Source organism: Muntiacus reevesi, chromosome 15, assembly GCF_963930625.1.
Source record: "Muntiacus reevesi chromosome 15, mMunRee1.1, whole genome shotgun sequence".
Classification (NCBI taxonomy): domain Eukaryota; kingdom Metazoa; phylum Chordata; class Mammalia; order Artiodactyla; family Cervidae; genus Muntiacus; species Muntiacus reevesi.
The window spans coordinates 40,591,183-40,613,176 of record NC_089263.1 but is presented as its reverse complement, the minus strand read 5'-3'; the positions used below and the strand labels follow the sequence as shown (position 1 = coordinate 40,613,176).

Below are 21,994 nucleotides of genomic sequence, written 5' to 3'. Positions count from 1 at the left end.
TACTGAGGATTTGCAGCATTTGAACAAAATGATTTGAACAAAATGGACTATGTCCTTGAAAAAGAGCATTGCTGTATTTAACAGACATGGAGGGTCAGTACCTTGGGAAGGTTACCCAGTCCAGAATCTGGGGTACAAATAGCACTCTCAGCATTCAAACCTCTTTCTCTTTGACTAGATTTTCCATGGATACTGCATGCGTCCTAATATATTCATGATTAAAAATACTAACTCAGCTAATTTCTCTATGTGATCACTATATACTACCATATCCAAAATATTATTTTCACTGGGAAATGACTCAATCATTTATCTGTCCCTCTGCTGTCTATCTTCCTATCTCTGCAAACGTATATCCTACATTTATTGTCATGGATGAGTAGCCAGCATTTCAGTTTAACACTCAGAGATAGGCTTGAGTGACTCTGGTAAGCCAGTGAGAACCAGGGGCAGATCCAGTATTAGACAGGTGTTCCCCACAGACATGTAGGAAACAAAGGTAAGGACAGGAAGTCAAAACAATGAATCTCTGAATAGCCAGCAATCATTAAAATTCAAAGGAGGATCACTATGGTTTTCAACAAAATAAATCATTAGAATAAGGAGCTTAAAAGGATTAATGTGATTCTCTATTGAAAGCCTGGTGAATAAGTAAAGCTCAGATTCTTCTAAAACACTGTGATCAGAAAATGAAAGTGCAGAATGAAAAAAAAACTATGACTTTGTCCTTCTCCCTAAAATCATCCCTCTAAAAGAAATCTTCGAGTCTTGTCAAACTCTGAGCAAAACGCTATCAGTACTAATGAAGCAGTAGCCTCAGGTATGAATCTGAACTTATCAAGTGGGCATCTTATTACCTCCTTGTCCCTGTCTCTATATATGAAATGACTGCTTTCCAAAAAAGTGAACATCTGCTTTTCATAACTTACAATTTAATCTTAATAGATCTGTCAAAAAATTAAGGTGTATCTGGTGATGAAGGAGCCTAGACCTAGAATCATCTATTTTATTTTAATTACTTTTCCATAATTATAAAGCTTTTTGATTAGATCCATAAGTACCCAGGCCAAGGCTTATTATTGGCTAACATGTAGAATGAATTAATAAATGTTTAGTGAATGTCAATGATGGATATAATCGATGTAGCCAAAACCTTTGGTAAGGCTAAGGTGGTCTAGAGCTGTGCTTTCTGACTTTACTATGCATATGGCATAGCTGAGAATCTTGTTGAAATGCAGATACTGACTCAATACTTTTAGGGTTGGGTCTGAGACTGAAGTAAGTGTTGGCAACTGGCAACCCTGCTGCTCCTAGATCACGCTTTGAGTAGTAAAGACTTACAAGCATACATGAAATCTGAAATAGTATCCCATTTCAAAATACTAACAAACAAGCAAAAACCACTGCAAGAGGAACCAATAAATCGTTAGGCCTTTTTTTTAATTCATTCTGTGAGTGATTGATAAGGAATGACTAATAAGCATTTGCTCACACAGCAGGCACAATCACTTAGAAATATCTCCTGAATTATGTTTACTGTTTCTCTCTCCTTGTACCCTCTCAAGGGGGTACATGGGAAAGGTGGCATGCCATCCCCCAAATTAGGAGAGTATACTCCTAATACTCATATAGGTGAGAATATTCAGGAGGATATTAAAAGCAAAAGATGAAGGAAGGGAAAGGCTCCCCACTTCCATCTCAGTGAACTTGGAGAATAAGAATGAAATAAAGGCAAGAGGAGCAGGTGCTCAAATGTGTGTCCCCCATCTCTTGGCTTAAGACCTAAAGGGAAAGCCAGGATGCTTTTCCTGCTATGTAGTCTGGGAGATTGCCTTAAACAATGCCCTCCCAATAACCTGGGTGGGGGTGTTGCAGAGAGTTGTGGTCAGGACTCCCTTTGCTACTCTGTTCTCTTCCCCCTTGATGAGACTGTTCTCTCATCCTCCCATGAGGTTTCTGGGAGTTCAGCTGGTGAACTTGACAGAGGCATTACCATGGCAACAGAGACACAATGACCTCTAAGAAGAGCCAGGGGGGCCTCTGAAGTCAGACCTCAGAGAACTGGCTGGGCCAGTGAAGGCTGAGATGAAGTTTAGTCAGCAGGAAATACCTTCTGAACCAAGCCAAGAGATAACAACACTGCCACAGGCCTCTGTCGGGTGCAACCTCATGATGTAATGGCAGGGCAAGACCCATTTCATGGAACCTAACCAGCCTGCATCCAGGGACCACATTAAGCCAGAGGGCCTCACTGTACCCCAGAATCACAAGATCACATAAGCCCATTAAAAGAAGGGAGAGGAACAGGAAATCTGAAAAACAGCATTTATTTCAAGATGTTGTTCCCTAAAGAAAATGCTAATTTTTTAGGAAAGGCTACAATATTGTGTGTAAGAGCCTGAACTCTGATCTTAAAACCAGGTTTTTTCTGTTGTTATACCAATGATTTATGTAATTAGAAAGTCTCATAAATTATCAATCAGCAAGTGATAATAAGGAAGCCTGTTTTCTTTTCCATACGTATATGATTAAAAAAGAAGCTTTGATTATGACTAAACAATTCAAGGGCAAGGCGTGAATTTATCTTTGTATCCCTAATGCCCAGAATCAATTCAGTTCAGTAGCTCAGTTGTGTCTGACTCTTTGCAACCCCACAGACTGCGGCACACCAGACATCCGTGTCTATCACCAAGTCCCAGAGCTTGCTCAAACTCATGTCCATTGAGTTGATGATGCCATCTAACCATCTCATCAGGTGTCATCCCCTTCTCCTCCTGCCTTCAATTTTTCCCAGCATCAGGGTCTTTTCCAAAGAGTTAGTTCTTTGCATCAGGTGGCCAAAGTATTGGAGTTTCATCTTCAGCATCAGTCTTTCCAATGAATATTCAGTACTGATTTCCTTTAGGATGGACTGGTTGAATCTCCTTGCAGTCCAAGGGACTCCCAAGAGTCTTCTCCAAAACCACAGTTCAAAAGCATCAATTCTTCAGCACTCAGCTTTCTTTATAATCCAACTCTCACATCCATACATGACTACTGGAAAACCATAGCTTTGACTCTTTGGACCTTTGTCGGCAAAGTAACGTCTCTGCTTTTTAATATGCTGTCAATGTTGGTCATAGTTTTTCTTCCAAGGAGCAAGCATCTTTTAATTTCAAGGCTGTAGTCATCATCTACAGTGATTTTGGAGCCCAAGAAAATAAAGCCTGTCACTATTTCCATTGTTTCCCCATTTTTTGCCATGAAGTGGTGGGAACGGATGTCATGATCTTAGTTTTTTGAATGCTGAGTTTTAGGCCAGCTTTTTCACTCCCCTCTTTCACTTTCATCAAGAGGCTCTTCAGTTCCTCTTCACTTTCTGCCATAAAGGGGTGTCGTCTCCATACCTCAGGTTACTGATATTTCTCCTGGCAATCTTGATTCTAGCTTGTTCTTCATCCAGCCTGGCATTTTGCATGATGTACTCTGAATCTAAGTTAAATAAGCAGGGTGACAATATACAGCCCTGATGTACTCCTTTCCCAATTTGGAACCAGTCTGTTGTTCCATGTCCGATTCTAACTCTTGCTTCTTGACCTGCATACAGATTTCTCAGGAGGCAGGTAAGGTGGTCTGATATTCCCATCTCTTTAAGAATTTTCCACAGTTTGTTGTGATCTACACAGTCAAAGGTTTTGGCATAATCAATGACCAGGATAGTACTTGATAAATGATGATGAATGAATATAGATAATGAAACCAAAAACTTTTAGTAGGGCAAGAATGAATTCAGAAGAGCAATACAGGATAGAGATAATATTTCATCCTCAAATACCCACTGTGATACAGACAGGCTTCCCCATTCATTCTGAAGGTAAGATTTTGCCTTCAGTACACAATGGTACATTTGCTTACTTGAAATGATTATATGCAGTATGCTCTCAATTAATGTGAGCTGCCTTCTCATTCCTTTCACATCCTGCGTCTATGGTGAAAATTAAAGGAAATTTATGAATAGATTTTAAATAGATGAAAACTACATACAGGATGATAAAATGTTCAGAATCATGGAATTTTTTTTACTAGCTCTTTACCATGTCTTTACATCCATTGAGCTGTTCCCTCCTATTATTCTCCCTATCAAAGGACTTAGAACAAAAGCCATTTCTTCCAGTTAAATGTACCTCAGGCTCATCTGAGATGATCTTCACTGGAGACCTGCAAGTCCTGAATGAATCTAACAAAAATATTCACAATTCCTCCAGTCTAGTCTGTTTTCATTCTAGCTGAGAATACTTAAGCTTGAGTTTGTTAGACATGGTAAATGCTTTGGTTCTTTATATTGTTTCTCTAGTGTAGAATCAGCACTAGTGTTTTTCAAACGACAAATTCTCATCCGATCCTAATACTGAAAAGTGAAAGTGTTCATTGCTTCAGTAGTGTCTGACTCTTTGGGACCCCGTGGGCTACAGTCCGCCAGGCTCCCTCTGTCCATGTAATTTCCCAGGTGAAAATACTGGAGAGGCTTGCCATTCCCTTCTCCAGGGATCTTCCCAACCCAGGGATGGAAACTTAATTCTGAAGACAAAAACATATTTTAAGCACTTGTGCCTGATTTCAGATTCTTTGCCATGTGTTAATTCACAGCTTAGGAAAAACCTGACAGTTTTCCAAATTTAAGTGAAATCAAATACATAACTTTGTAACAAATCAGAAATAAATTACTAGAATTTCTTTGTTGTTGTTTTTTTAAAACTTCTAAATGACTATAATTTAATGTGCTGATTATAGCAGGAAAATTCTGAGGTAAAGGAAGTAGCTTACTTTCCTCTATTACCTGCAAAGGTATGCTGTAGACTAGTGATTTTATAAAAGACATCTTCTAAGGAAAACGCCAGCTACCACACAGGAAAACAGAAAAGACCATAGATGAGTGAATTTATCAAGGGTAGCACAGAACTAGTTAGTTCTATAACCCTTTGCAGAATATGCTGATTCCATCTGCTGATTTCAGAACCAGGTACTTTTCCTTGAAGTCCTCGTGACAAATGACCTCTTTTTAAAAGAGAGAGAGAGAGATGATTGAAACTGTGGCAAATAGTTCAGAACCTTTTAAGGGCTATGAGTACAAGAACTGCTCTTTTGGAAGGATTTTCCTTATAAAATTTCCTCTGTAAATGTGCTTGGGTTCCTGTCAACTGATTGATACAAATATATAATCTCCTAGATGTTAAAAGGTCTCAAAGCATACCTTTTCAGTACTCTATGAATACATTATACTCTATGAAAATATTACAAAGCAGACTTGTACACTATTCTAAGACAGTATTATAAATCAAACACATCATCAAAGTGCTATTCTTTTGGATATTTTTCTTCAAATTGCCATATACCCGAAGGTTTCACAATAAAAGAGTTGGACATTCTATTGCAGATATGATATTACCAGTTTTGGAGCTTTATAAGCACAATCATGTTATGAGGAGGAAAAGTCTTCTAAATCAAAGTCAGGTTTTGTCAGATAAATATAGAATTATGTGTTTATTTCAGCATCTGAAATTCTAATAAAGACAGAGACAAGTCTATGGAAAAAATAAACATGCAATTTTTTTCTTTAGTGTTTTTTTTTCCTAAATTTGGGCTAACTACTATGATAATTACCAAAAGTATTTCCCAATATCTTGTCCATCATTTTCTCAACTTTTTCAGGTTTTTTAAAAAAAGATTCCAGGGTTTTTCACCATGGAAATAAAATACTAACAAGACTGTTTAGTATCAATTTTTGCAGACTGGATAGCAATATATTATTTGTGAGTCTGGCATAGTTTAAGAAATGATCCTTCCTCTAAACCCTGGTGGGAGTTACGTTTGACCAGCTAAGTGTTTGAATACATAAATGCATTCAGCCTTTGGTATTTAAAGTGAGCATCATTAACTCAACATTTCAACTTAAACTTTGCTTAAAAGATAAAGTTTCACCCAAGTGAAATCAATGGAAGGTGTGTGTGAATATATGAGGTTCCAGCTTGTTCCACTAAGGAATTTTGATTAAATCAGACACCAAATGAAGAAATCATCAAAATAGAGCAACTAATAGTTGAAGAAAAGATAATACCAAAACGGCCTGGAAGCTTTTCTACTAAGGATGAGTAATACATATTTTGGAGCATTTAAGTATTCATCTTTTGTAAACTTAATACTTCCTTTCACATCAACATATCCAAAAACATAAGATCAGCTCCTGAGATACTAGCTTGTCTATGTTGGAATTTCTGTTAAGTGATCCAATTTTCCTAGCTTCTTTAGCATATTGATTCTTTCCCCAAATATTCACTAAGTGTTCACTGTTCACATTATTTGCTCAAGGAAGTTTGCCTCTGGTTTTCAAAAAAAGACACTAAAGGTAATCGTAGCAAAATCTCATAAAAATACAGTTTAATATTATTGAAGTAAAACACTAATAATTGATTAGAATTTCCCATCATCCTCTATGCCATGTGGCATGTAAGCACAGCAGGGAGATACAAGAGTGGAACCTAGTCCACTCACAATATCATTCAAGAATAAAATTTAGCTTTCCGGACATGAAATCAGATATGCACAGTTGCATGTAGAATCCCTTTCCACTCTAAACATATTAAAGTGTGGACACTAATTTACTATTTTGAATGAAAATTCATGAGCCACTTCCTCATGAGAAAAGCCGCCTGCCTTTGCCATTAATAAATAAAAAGGAATATGGAGTTCCTTCCAGTAGTAATTTTCTGAATTCTCATATACACCCATGTACATGTGAAAATGTCTAAGAAAAACAAAATCAACACTACAGATTTAGTAACGATAGGCCCTACTTTCTCATGGTCTCATGCACTGTTCATAAACTCTTGCTATTAAAATACAATCCATAAAGCAAAAAAATTCTAACCTCCAAGATTAGCCACAAAATTAGAAGTATTAATTTAAGTTTCTGGATATATTTAGAGGATTCCGTTAGGCTGTCAGGAAGTCAAAACTCTCTCTAAATTTTCAAATACACTGGACTAAGTTCTAGCCAAAGAACTTAAAAACATTCTGAAGAATTTAGAAATGGTAGTGATTCTAACACAAATGTGAGAACCCCTATAGCTGAAGACAAAGCAAGAGATAACGTTGTTTAAAAAAGAGAGAGAGATAAACCTTTCTATGTCACTGTCCATGTGTTAGAGGGTCTGGATCCAGACTTGCTTCTGGCACACTGCTGAGGATTAGGCAGCTCTGTCTTTTATGAAAAGTCTACTCTATCCTATACTTCCCTGGTTTTCAAAGATTTAACAAGCAACAGAGAATATTTGAGGAGAGTATGGCAAACCACTCCAATATTCTTGCCCAGAGAATCCCCATAGACAGAGGAGACTGGTGGGCTATAGCCCGTGGAGTTGCAAAGGGTCAGACATGATTGAGTGACTAAGCATAGCACAGAGAATATTTACCCTCAAGGTTAGGGCAGGGGATAAAAATGTGTGTGCTCAGTCACTCCAGTCGTGGCCGACTTTGAGACCCCACAGACTGTAGCCTGTCAGATTCCTCTGTCCATGGTATTTCCCAGGCAAGAATACTGGAGTGGGTTGCCATTCTCCTCCAGGGGAACCTCCCGACCCAGGGATCAAACTCCTGTCTCCTGCCTCATGTGTCTGCTGCCTTGGCAGGTGGATGCTTTACCACTCTACCACCTGGGAAGCTCAGGAGGTAAATAACGTAGGAACAACTCTCTGCCACCCAATCTCTAACAAAATGTCTGTGGAAGAATGACTATGGAGATCTCTCCCAATATGACTTCATCTATCCTGTAGATGGGCTCTTAACTGAACTGTGCCTCGACATCACTTCTGCAGCCTACATCAAAAAATTGCCTTGGGAATTTGGTTTCTCTTATGAAAGTATTAGTTGCTAAGTCATGTCCGACTCTTTGTGACCCCATGGACTGTAGCCCGCCAGGCTCCTCTGTCCATGAGATTTCTCAGGGAAGAATACTGGAGTGGGGTGCCATTCCTTTCTCCAGGAGATCCTCCCAACTCAGAGATCAAACTCAGGTCTCCCGCATTGTGGGCAGGTTCTTAACCATCTGAGGCACCAGGGAAGAGATGGAGTATCACAGAGGCCTACATTCTCCTGAAAGAACTACCAGAGAAATCCCTCCCAGGACTCAGAGTGTTTCCCTGGATATATATTATTTTTAATCTTAGGATATTATGAATTCTGATGGATGAGATTTCGCTCTTTTCTTTGGATGTGGAAAGCTTAGAGCCAAACCATTGCCCTTCTTGAGGGCATGCACAGAAGATACACTTTTTTGTTTTCTGGTACACATTTTACTTTTACCTGAGTTCAGTCCAATATTTATTCTATTTTATTGTAAATATTTTTGGTAAGTTGACTTAAATCCTTTGTGAAAGTGATGTGGGAATGCATAAAGGAATACATTTTAAAGAAAAGAGTTAAGCTCTGCACATTAAAATGAGGCAGATTAGATTTGTTTTAGACTCTCTCATCATATCTCTTTCCTTCTTCAATTGATCCCATAAACTTTCCAAAGCAGCACAGAAATTGAGTCAGCATTGTTAAGATGGAAAGGAGCTATATAAATAAATAAATAGTTGACTTTAACTGTTAACTTTGAAATAAATACCCAGTAATTATGCCACTACCTCTTTAGTTCATCCTTTGTTGGCTCTTGGTATGGATGGCATTAGATTACTGAAGTGGAAGACTGTCTAGGTCTAAAATTAGTCTAATGTATTTGAACATTAGAAGGATATAATATTATGATCCCAAATGAATACATGTATACTGGTGAGATTCTTTTTACAGCCGGTAAGACTTATTTTAATAATCATAGTGCCCAGAATATCAGTTTTTCAGAAGGTATTCAGGCACTTTTTGCTCCTTTGACTACAGGATGCATTGTGATCTTACTACGTGATAACACCAGAACACAACAGGAGCAAAAAGAACCCGAACTGAACGCTGATCAGTTGTTCATTAGTTTGAGACAGGGTAAAAATCAGGGGAGGAAGGTAAAAATGCAGAGTGAAATAAGGTCGCCTTGGATTGTCTAGTGATTTATCTGTGAGAGTATTCCCAATATCAGCACACAGTTTATGACTGTGTGTACCAAAAAGAAAAATTTTATTAATATGCAACAATGTTCCAAAAACAACCATTGAGCAGAAATTCAAAATGTTCATTGAGAGAAAGAGAATATGAGTGAGCATGAATGTTCACCCAGCTGCACAAGGATATTTTTGGCCTTTGGCTCAACAGAAAACCAGAAAGATCATCCTAGTGTAGTGAAATCCAGAGGTGATTACACCCCTTCTCAGGTATTGGGAGTCATTCAGTATATCTTATTGCTGTGGTCAAACAGGAGAGGGCAAGAGTGGATGTCAACATTCTAGGAATCAGCAAACTAAAATGAACTGGAATGGGTGAATATAACTCAGATGACCATTATATCTACTACTGTGGGCAGGAATCCCTTAGAAGAAACGGAGTAGCCATCATGGTCAACAAAAGAGTTCAAAATGCAGTACTTGGATGCAATCTCAAAAATGACAGAATGATCTCTGTTCGTTTCAAAGGCAAACCATTCAGTATGACAGTAATCCAAGCCTATGCCCCAACCAGTAATGCTGAAGAAGCTGAAGTTGAACGGTTCTATGAAGACCTACAAGACCTTTTAGAACTAACACCTAAAAAAGATGTACTTTTCATTATAGGGGACTGGAATGCAAAAGTAGGAAGTCAAGAAACACCTGGAGTAACAGGCAAATTTGACCTTGGAGTACGGAAAGAAGCAGGGCAAAAGCTAAAAGTTTTGCCAAGAGAACGCACTGGTCATAGCAAACACCCTCTTCCAACAGCACAAGAGAAGACTCTACACATGGACATCACCAGATGGTCAACACCGAAATCAAACTGATTATATTCGTTGCAGCCAAAGATGGAGAAGCTCTATACAGACAGCAAAACAACACCAGGAGCTGACTGTGGCTCAGATCATGAACTCCTTATTGCCAAATTCAGACTTAAACTGAAGAGAGTAGGGATAACCACTAGACCATTCAGGTGTGACCTAAACCAAATCCCTTATGACTATACAGTGGAAGTGAGAAATAGATTCAAGGGACTAGATCTGACAGACAGAGAGCCTGATGAACTATGGACGGAGGTTTGTGACATTCTACAGGAGACAGGGATCAAGACCATCCCCATGGAAAAGAAATGCATAAAGGCAAAATGGTTATCTGAGGAGGCCTTACAAATAGCTGTGAAAAGAAGAGAAGTGAAAAGCAAAGGAGAAAAGGAAAGATATTCCCATTTGAATGCAGAGTTCCAAAGAACAGCCAGAAGAGATAAGAAAGGCTTCCTCAGCAATCAATGCAAAGAAATAGAGGAAAACAACAGAGATCTCTTCAAGGAAATTAGAGATATCAAGGGAACATTTCAGGCAAAGATGGGTTTGATAAAGGACAGAAATGGTATGGACCTAACAGAAGCAGAAGATATTAAGAAGAAGTGGCAAGAATACACAGAAGAACTGTTCACAAAAGATCTTTATGACCCAGATAATCACAATGGTGTGATCACTCACCTAGAGCCAGACATCCTGGAATGTGAAGTCAAGTGGGCCTTAGAAAGCATCACTACGAACAAAGCTAGTGGAGGTGATGGAATTCCAGTTGAACTATTTCAAATCCTGAAAGATGATGCTGTTAAAGTGCTGCACTCAATATGCCAGCAAATTTGGAAGACTCAGCAGTGGCCACAGGACTGGAAAAGGTCAGTTTTCATTCCAATCCCTAAGAAAGGCAATGCCAAAGAATGCTCAAACTACCGCACAATTGCACTCATCTCACACGCTAGTAAAGTAATGATCAAAATTCTCCAAGCCAGGCTTCAGCAATACGTGAACCATGAACTTCCAGATGTTCAAGCTGGTTTTAGAAAAGGCAGAGGAACCAGACATCAAATTGCCAATATCTGTTGGATCATCAAAAAAGCAAGAGAGTTCCAGAAAAACATCTATTTCTGCTTTATTGACTATGCTAAAGCCTTCGACTGTGTGGATCACAATAAACTGTGGAAAATTCTGAAAGAGATGGGAATACCAGACCACCTGACCTGCCTCTTGAGAAACCTGTATGCAGGTCAGGAAGCAACAGTTAGAACTGGACATGGAACAATAGACTGGTTCCAAATTGGGAAAGGAGTACGCCAAGGCTGTATATTGTCACCCTTGTTATTTAACTTATATGCAGAGTACATCATGAGAAATGCTGGGCTGGAAGAAGCACAAACTGGAATCAAGATTGCCAGGAGAAATATCAATAACCTCAGATATGCAGAAGACACCACCCTTATGGCAGAGAGTGAAGAGGAACTAAAAAGCCTCTTGATGAAAGAGAAAGAGAAGAGTGAAAAAGTTGGCTTAAAGCTCAACATTCAGAAAACTAAGATCATGGCATCTGGTCCCATCACCTCATGGGAAATAGATGGGGAGACGGTGGAAACAGTGTCAGACTTCATTTTTTTGGGATCCAAAATCACTGCAGATGGTGACTGCAGCCATGAAATTAAAAGACGCTTACTCCTTGGAAGGAAAGTTATGACCAACCTAGATAGCATATTAAAAAGCAGAGACATTACTTTGCCAACAAAGGTCTGTCTGGTCAAGGCTATGGTGTTTCCAGTGGTCATGTATGGATGTGAGAGTTGGACTGTGAAGAAAGCTGAGCACTGAAAAATTGATGGTTTTGAACTGTGGTGTTGGAGAAGACTCTTGAGAGTCCCTTGGACTGCAAGGAGATCCAACAAGTCCATCCTAAAGGAGGTCAGTCCTGGGTGTTCATTGGAAGGACTGATGTTGAAGCTGAAACTCCAATACTTTGGCCACCTCATGCGAAGAGTTGACTCATTGGAAAAGACCCTGATGCTTGGAAAGATTTGGGGCAGGAGGAGGAGGGGACAACAGAGGATGAGATGGCTGGATGGCATCACCAACTCAATGGGCATGAGTTTGAGTAAACTCTGGGAGTTGGTGATGGACAGGGAGGCCTGGCGTGCTGCGATTCATGGGGTCGCAATGAGTCGGACACGACTGAGCGACTGAACTGAACTGAACTGAACTGATTGCTTATTTGATCTTTAATCAAGTATTGTTTTAAATAGTGATATATTTGTTTTCATCTGTCAACACTATTCCTCTTTGGGAGTGTTTTATATGTATATGTGTGTGTGTGTGTGTGTGTGTGTGTGTGTGTGTGTGTGTGTGTGTACATTATCACAATGATTCAGGAATACTTCATTTCCTAAAGGAAAATGGATTTATTTTTACTGCCAAACTTTTAACCTTTTGTCTAGTTAAAGTTCATTTAATTCAACCTGTTGTGCTTGGAAATAACCTGTGTATACTGTTTGTATTTGAAAGTAAAATTTACTCTTTCAACCTGTTGTGCTTGGAAATAACCTGTGTATATTGTTTGTATTTGAAAGTAAAATTTACTCTAAAACATTACATGATGTGGGATGAATACTTCTACATTCTTACAGAGAACAAACCTGACTACATATCCATCTGTGGACATTGCCCAAATTCCCCCTCAGTCAGAGGCTGGCGTATGAGTGAGACTGAAGTATCTTCTAGAACTTTACCACAAGAACAGAAAGCCCTTTGAAATTCCCTCCGGAAGCACAGTCAGGAAACATCTCCCTACTCTTCTACTCCATATTATTACTTACAGTAACCCTTAATATGTGTGCACAGACACGCATACACATGCACACACATATCCCTATGTGATGTTGTTGTTTAGTTGCTCAGTTGTGTCTGTCCGACTGTTTGTGACCCCATGGACTATAGCATGCCAGGTTTCCCTGTCCTTCACCATCCCCCAGAGTTTGCTCAAACTCATATCCATTGAGTCAGTGATGCCATTCAACCATCTTGTCCTCTTTCATCCCCTTCTCCTCCTGCCTTCAGTCTTTCCCAGCATCAGGGTCTTTTTCAAAGAGTCTGCTCTTCGCATCAGATGGCCAAAGTATATATCAACTTGAATTCTGATCTTTAATTTTTAATCCTGTATGCTCTCTCTCCTCCTTTAAGAATTTAGACTAGAGTGAATATACATCCCTAAAACTAATTTTTTTATGTAGTTGGAAGCAATCTGAGCAGACCTAATACATTTTAATAGCTGGAATCAGAAGGTTCCAGCAGCTTGAAGACAGAAAATAATAGTCAACAGTAGTTCTCAATTCCTGCTAATCAAGATATCACCTTGGAATTTTCAATGCCATGCTTTTAATTTGGGTTTCCCAGGGGGCACCAGTGGTAAAGAACTCGCCTGCCAATGCAGGTAGACTTAAGAGATGTGGGTTTGATCCCTGGGGTGGGAAGTTCCCCTGGAGAAGGGCACAACAACCCCCTCTAGTATTCTTGCCTGGAGAATCCCATGCACAGAGAGCCTGGCAGTCCATAGGGTCGCACAAAGTCAAGAAACATCTGAAGTGACTTGGCATACACACAAATTTTATTTTAAAAGACTTGTATAATACAGCCTGAAAGATTCTAGCTGAAATAAAAATGCCTCTATCAGCCATATCTTTTAAAATGAGCATTCTTAAAGAGACTGCTATGTCTACCTGGGGCAGGTTTTATGGGGACACGCTACCGCAAGGTAAGGTCCCACCTCCCCCAGCCCCTGCTACCTCATAGTCACCATACTGTCCTTGTTGATGGTTGAGGAGCCCAAGACATCCCTGAGCTTCAGATCTGCTTCCTGGGCATTTCTACTTAGATGTTCTGCAGACCATAAAAAAGAACTCTGTCCCAAACAGTCAGTTCCTCTCAGGCCCCCTGCTCCTCCCCTGCATTGAATACCATGTCCATTTGTGCAAAAGCCTGAAACACGGAGGTCTGTCTTAAACCCCACCTCCCTTAATGCCCCTCATCCACTCAGGGACCAGGTTCTGTCTTCAACTTCCTTCCTTCAGTTTCCATTCCTGCTGTCTTCAGACCAGAACAATTTCTCACTTGGATGACTGGAATAGCTTCTTAACCAAGCACTGTCTAGTCTTGCCCATGCCAGTTCCTTCTCCAGAGTGCTGCCAGAATACTGTTTTAAAATTGCCAACCTATTCTTGCTGGAATCTCTGACTGGCTCCAGCTGTTTATACACATTGCCTCTGCTGTGGGAAACACTGGCTGTCACCTCTGACCCTGGGCCAGCCTCAATGACACTTCTCCTGGCAGGCGTTCGTGATTTACATGCCCTGCCACTCTTTGTGTCCAGCTGCCTCTACAACCCCAGTGCCTACTAGAGCCTGCACAACAATCATGAAATGCTGAATGACACAGAAATCATTTGAATCCGAGTCTTCCTATTTTCATTCTCTCCCCACAATAGAGCGGCCCTTTTCTTTCTCTTACTTGCCCCATCCAAGGTTTATCAACTCTTTCTGGCTTTAGCCTCCAATCTTGTCTCCACATCTCCCATTAATTTCTAATCTATTACTGGTCTCCACCTTCAGATTTTCCAATTTAGTACATCTGGAGTGGGACCCACAATTTGCAATTTCTAACAGATTCCCAGGAGATACTAATGCTGCTGGTCTAGAGATCATTCTTTGAAAACCACTGGAGCAATGATCTCAACTTGCAGTGGGCATCAAGTATAATATATCTTGGCCCACTCCTGCCTCCTGAATCAGAATTTTGAGCGAGGTAAGATGGGCAGGCAGTTTTCAACTTAAAAGTTCCCTAGGAAATCTTGATGCATCCTAGTTAAGAACCATGAACTCAGTGATTAACTCCAGGATCTCAACTTCACTTTCTTCCTAAGCCTTATTTTGCACTACTCCCTCTGACTTTCTACCTTGTTCTCTAGTCATATGGAACGGCAAGCAGCACAATGATTCCACACCCCTGTTCCTTCGAAGCACTAGATTTTAGTTTTTCATTTATGCACCAGCATTCACTGGGTATCTAGCACACTCCAGGATGCAGTGCATAGTCTGGTGAATGGGACAGACATGGCCCTGCCTCATGGAGTCCACATGTTGTTTGCTCTAAGCTTCCCTGGCATCCTCTGCCTCCCCTTCTTCTTCATGATACAGAGAAATACTGGTTTAATGCTGTTCTCTTGATAGACTGTAAATTTCATGAAGGTAGGGACTACGGTCTGTCTGTGTTTGTAAGTGCTCAGTACATGTTTGTTCAGATTAAACTGAAAAATTCTTTCCCTGCCCTAGCCCTCTTCCGAAAATCACCTCTAGCGTCCTGTCTCTATCATTCCTGACCTGCTCCAATTCTCCCACCACCGTCAGAACTGAGCCCCACCTTCCATGAGCCCTGCTCCCTACTCTAAGCAGATTCCTAACTCATCACTTTGATTCTTCACTCTCTGTTGTTTATAGATCTGGTTCCTTCTACTAAATAAACTGTGAGCTTCTCAAGGGCAAGGACCATTTCATTTTTGCCTTTTAACCTCTATACTTCATAAAGGAGGTATTTAATAATATTTGTCAAATTAATGAATTTCATTTTTCACTTAAGCCTGCTTTGCAGTGTTTTGTCCAAACTTCCTTGTGGCTTAAATGAAATTGCCTTAAGACTCTTCTGCCTCTCTATGGTAGGACAATACCATATTTCAAATTTCATATACCGTATGGAACATGCATAACATGTGATTTAGGGGGAAAAATGTTTATCAAGGGTCTGAGCTAAATTTTCAGAGAGAGGGCAAAGTGTGACTTCATGGACTGTTCACTACATCATGACTCAGGGCTCTGAGGTGAGGTCCTGGACAAGCCAGTCACCCAGCCTTTTTGCCTCCCAGTTCTATTATTTATAAGCTAAACAAAAGACATGCTTGGTAATCTACTCTAAGTCTTGACAGGAAGTAGGATACTACTTACTAAAATAAACAAGATTTTGAAATTCATTACAAAAATGAAATCAGACAACCCCTTAATAGAAAGAGGTGTCAGAAAGACAGATGATTATACTTTACAAAATTTACAAAAGAGTGTCCCTGATGAAATCTGCTCAGAAAATTGTGCCATGCACGTAGTGTGCCTTCAGTGAATATTTACAGGATGAAAGAAACAAACAAGACAATCTACAAGCTTTCATTTAAATCAACAGGAGTCAAAAGCACCAACCTGCTCCCTTTGAGAATCACCAGTGACTCAAGCGTTGCAGGTCCCTCCAGGGAGCCACGGTTGCCCACTTCGCTACTTAGGAACCAGTGCCCAGGGTCTCCCACAGAGGAACACACTCTGTTACCACAGCTCACGCAGCTTCACATACTGTCAGGGAAATCTTCCCACCACACATGTTCATGACTGTCAAACACACATTTCATGGTTGTACACAAGCTGTGTTAAATCATCTTGATACACACCTTTTCATCAAGCCAGAGAGGTTAAAAATTCATTTCTAAACAATACTTTGGTTACACAAAAATCTTAGAAATTTAAGATCTCCATTCAATCTAGCAGCTGAGTCTTCCCTGGAGTAACCTTATACATTTTTCAACTACATATTCTCCTTTGCATGGACATAGACTGGAGGAGGAAATAAAAATATATGGATTGCATCACCAACTTAATGTTCTCTTCAGTGGATTGGATATCTACCTGCACATGGGATGAAGATCCTAGAAGACCCACATTATTCCCACAATATCTTATCAAAAACAATGCTCATTCTGTGTAACAAAAGGAACTGTTAATGAAGTTCATGTATCATTGGAGCAGATAATTTTAGAAGGCTGTGTTCTTAAGGTTTCAGAATTACAGATTCAACTGTGGGAGCAAAGCGTCTAGGGAGCAGGACGCCCCAGATAACCTCACCCACGTACATTTCTCAAACAATGGTTTTCTGTATGTAAACAGAAAACAGAAAGGAGTATATGGTTTTTGTCCTAAGTATTAAATAGCTGCCTTTTCTTCAGCACACTCTTAAATTTCCTCACAATGCACAGCCTTCAGCACCCTAAGGAGCGTAAACAAAGGATATCAGGCAAGTTCACCTACTCCCACTTCACAGAACAATGCTTGCTGTTAACTAAGCCATTCCCAGGGCAGATTTATGATTTGTGGAGCCCAGAGTAAATGCTCAGGTTGGGCCCTTGGAATCTGAGGTCAGAAGCACGTGGTAACAGCTCAATCCCTAGGGCTTTTAGAAAACATGAAAATGTGACCTAAAGTTTTTGGTGGTGGGTACACCAGGGACTATTTAGGCATTTAGAGAAATTAAACCACATTAAGGCCTCAAAACAGCTTATTGTTCATGCTCAAATATTTAACCTTTTCTTTCTAATTTGCTGTCATGCTTTTCCTCTTGTGAATAAATGTCTTCTGAATCATAGAAGATAAATCAAATACATGCTCACATGTCTATATATAAAAAATATCTTAAAAGAGCAACAAATTGTATAGAGAGGTAAATTTTAAAAGTGAAAAAGCCGTTGCCCATTTCCTAAAAAGAATTACAACTCGAATTCTTTTCTTGCATTCTTAGACCTCGGGTTATATCACAAGACAGAATTTGTAACCTGTGTTGTTAATTTATCCTCAAAATCTGAACGAGAATTTTAAGTCACATCAGAACTATAAGCACGTAAGAGAAAAAAGAAAGCAAATGCATGGAAAGACTTCTTTTCTCTTGCCTTTTGAAGGAATATTTTGGCTAGAGTTACTCCCCATAGGTTTATACTATGCTGTTAACATGTTATGGAACTTGGGGGAACAGTTTCTCTCCCTTGTTGTCTGGCTCAAGTATAAAAGAAAATAGGTTACTCTTTCCATTTTAATGAGTATAATTATTATCAAGTCATTAAAATTATGAAATGATTAAATTTCATTATACTCTTTTACTCTTTAATAATCACCTACTAAATATTAAAATTGAACCAGAAAAGAAATTTAAAAATGTATAGTATTTTATAAATCTCATATATGTATTATATATATGTGTACATATATACACACACACACACACACACACACACAGAATGTTTGCATAATTTTGAAGTAATTTGGAAATACTTGAATGCATTACTTAACTATTCAGTAGCATGGATAGTTAGTATAATATAAATACAGCCATAGATCTCAGGCTGAATGAAACTGTTGGTGGGTCATTGAAGTTGCTGGGTCTTTTCATGTAACACAGACAATAAGCACTAGTCCATCATTCCACTTGACTTCATGTGATGCTAACCAGTTAGTCCATAGTCCCTAAACAGTTATTAAATATCTGTATTTTCAAAAAATTATGTTCCACCAGTTTCCAGTGAGGTTCTGGTGTTTAAAATTTGCTTAGATAGACTTTAAACTATGAGGTTTAAAGAGAGGGAAATACGCTGAGAAAATTACAGGCACAATGTAGTGACAGACACGCTCAGAAAATCACAAGACTGTTTTGAACAAATAATACCAAAGTTAGGAAGTCCTGGGTGAGATGACAGACTGATAAAATCCATAGTCTTCAATTCTGGCATGAATGGAAAAGGACATAAATACCTTGTCTATTGCACTTCTCTTGCTAGCTTGGGAGGAAATGCCCGCCTAACACCGACCAGTGGAACATCGTTGAAAAAAGTAGAGATTAATGAGAATAAAACAACAAAAAGAATAGCTCCCTACCCATTGCCTCCTCCTGAATGAACTTTTGACATATCAGCAAACTCTTCTTTCCGTTTGCTGCCGCTGGTGTATTGCTCACTGTACAACTTGAGGGACATCTGCTCAACAGCATCTCTTTGTGCTTCCAGGTAGCATAGTTGAACCTCAGCCTGGAGAGAGAAACAAAGGGGAATGGCTGTTTTAATCTGGAAGGAATGCATTTCAAGTGAGGTGTAACAACACAGAGAACGGGAATTGTTCACATCATTATACCACTCCTTTTCAGCTTGGATTTAATGGGATCAGCTGGGCATATTACAGAATTATATTTTAGATCTGAATCTTATAAGTTCCTCCTTAAAATATAATCTGAATAAATGAACTCTCAGAAGACTCAGTAAATATCACAAAATATCCCTGAGATCATAATACTGTATGATGAGACTTTATATAAAAGTTCTGTGAAATTCCTTAATAATATTCTTCCTCATACTGCCACATATGTAACTTTTTTTTTTTAAAGAGTCCCCTTCCAACCCATACATTTGCATGGACACATACTCTGGATGCTTCTCATTAGCTTCACCCTGAGGAGAATAAAAAAGCCTAGGACTAATTCAATATCTCTTCAATAGGGATAAGACTTTCTATATTACTTTTTTTTGGTTCTCTGTATTTTGTCTTAATAATTTTAAAATAGAAAGAACAGTGATTTTGCTTACATGCAGGCTTGAATTGTTAAATTTTTCATAGATACTTGGGGCTCACTGTACTAAAAGGAGAGGTAGTAAGTTCACCATGCTGTTTTCTATCAAACCAAGGCCAAAAGAATGCTGAATAACATTTGGCAAGGAAATGTATTGAAGAGATGCTTTATTTATTGCAGCTGTTGTGATCCCTGTGGCTTTAGAGTTCCCCAGAACACCAGATAAAACGGGGAATGAGGTCTTCTCAGTGGCATGCTTGCCTGTGGTGAAGGAAAAAGGCCAGTGCTGAGTACATGTGTACTGTGGACCAAAGGAGCTCTCAAGGTCTTTTTGTGTACTTCACTAAATCCCACATGCCTGTTAATATTCCTCAACAGCCTTAAAATTTCTACTTCTTTATTATTTAATTATATATTCTCCTACAGAAAGACCAAGTCTGGGTCAGTTGCTGGGTAGTTGCCAGATTTCCGTAACATGTAGGAAAAGCAGAGTCAGAGATGACCTTCTACTCTTCATGTCCATGGCCAGCCGAGGCCTCTTGCACACTCTCTGGTTTTATAGGCGCAATCATGGGGGGGGACAAAAAGAGTGTCATAAAGTAGCAGCTGCTTAAAAGGGCGAATCAGGACTCTGTAAAGGAAATGGGTAGCTTATGAAATGGAAGATCTCAAGTCATTCTAGAATTTGTATTTTGTTCTTTTCCACAGGAGCTAATTATGAATGATCTAGATATTGAGGAAGAACTTACAAAATACTAAAATTACTATATTCATGTAATTGAAGTTTCTGCAATCTATGTAATGGTTCATGTAACCTTTTTTCGCCCAAACTAATTGACTTGCATAAGGATTAAGAATTATGTCAAACGCTATAAACTAAGGATAATGTTACATGGAGTATTTTCAGTATGGGAAGAAAGGGTGTGGCTGGTGGAAAGCACAAAGGAAATACTAAATCTAGTGTTAGTCAGCCTATTTATTAATAGATGGAGAAAAAGAAGGCATGGAGCATATTAATGACAACATAGAAGAGTGCCAACTAAGAGGTTTGCAGGTATCACATAATTTGAAGAAATATCTAGAGACCTAAGAATATTCTTTAATGTTTGGGGGGAAGAAAATGAAACTGAATATAGGAAGTCAATGATTAGAAAAAAACAATAGGCAATAGAAATGTATTGGTTCTATATCTTTCAATAAAGTATACAATATTCCCAAGCAACTAAATATGAGATCATTGAGAGATACTGAACAGTAGTCAAAGAACTTAATACAGCTAGAGATTATCATACTAAGTGAAGTCATAAAGTGAAAGACAAATACCATATGATATCACTAAAGTATGAACAAATGAACCTATCTACAAAACAGAAACAGATTCATAAACATAGAGAACAGACTTGTGGTTGCCAAGGAGGAGGGGGGAAGGAGAGGAATGGACTGGGAGTTTGGGGTTGGCAGATGCAAAATATTACATTTAAAATGGATAAACAACAAGGTCTTAGTGTTTAGCACAGAGACCTGTATTCAATATCCTGTGATAAACCATAATGGAAAAGAATATTAAAAAAGAATGTCTATAAGTAAATAACCGAGTCACCTTGCTGTACTGCAGAAATTGGCACAATGTTGTAAATCAACTACACTTCAATAAAAAGTAGTGATAAAATACTTTTTAAAAGATAACTTAAAAACAAAAATCTTTCCAAATGCTATCCCCACTCCTCCCCTTCTCAACACTATGGGGATAATGAGGAGACATCCCACACAAATTATTCTTTTGGAAATCCTATTAAAATAATGAATCTGCACCATTAGATGCCAAAGCTGCATGTCTGATCCATAGAGGTCCCTGTTAGTTTTTAACCACCCTAAGGTAGCAAACTAGACCACTGCTTGTTTTTGGTAAAGATCTCACAAATGTGAGCCACTAGTCACAAAAAGCAACGTAAAGAGGGAGGCCAACTTCACATAGACTCAGCACTACCATGGAAAAATAATTGAAGCTCAGCCCTTTGAGATCCTCGGCCATCTCTGTGCACAAGGGTAGCACCTCTTGTGTGACACGGATTCCCAGAAAGGAATTCAGAGAACAATGCTGAGAGCAACTGGAGAAACAATTAGTCACCTTACAAAAATGATTGAAATGCTATGATCTAAGACTTTTATTGCACAATATCTCATAGGCATTTGACATAGGAAACTTCCCTGTGCTAAAAAGGAGATGAATTAGATGGCCCAGCTTTTCCTATCCATCTGTATTTCTATCTCTGCTTTCAGATTCATTGCAAAACGTGATGATAAAAATAGAACCAAAGTTTCTTCGGCTAAGGTTGAATGACTTTGTCAGTCTAAATCTCTCTGCGAACTGCCTTAACTTTTTCTCATACTGTATTTTACTCCACAGATAAATTTTTAGGAGAAAGATTTGGAGAAATTATAGTTCTTAAAAAAAATAGTCACACTGAATCTTTGATTAAAATAATTTCATTTATTGAATCAATAGTTAGAACCAGACATGAAACAATGAACTGGCTTAAAATTGGGAAAGGAGTACGTCAAGGTTGTATAGTCTCACCCTGCTTATTTAACTTATATGCAGACTACATCATGCGAAATACGGGGCTGGATGAAGCACAAGCT

At 39.0% G+C, this 21,994-nt stretch overlaps 1 protein-coding gene across 1 annotated transcript in view; it reads right to left on the bottom strand.

Moving 5' to 3' along the window:
* The window catches only part of AKAP6 (A-kinase anchoring protein 6), a 441,039-nt gene that overhangs the window by 123,249 nt on the left and 295,796 nt on the right, over positions 1 to 21,994 (bottom strand). The window contains exon 8 of the mRNA XM_065906586.1: positions 18,667 to 18,815. Within this exon, the coding sequence (XP_065762658.1) occupies positions 18,667 to 18,815 (149 nt within the window). The remainder of the gene's footprint in view (positions 1 to 18,666; positions 18,816 to 21,994) is intronic.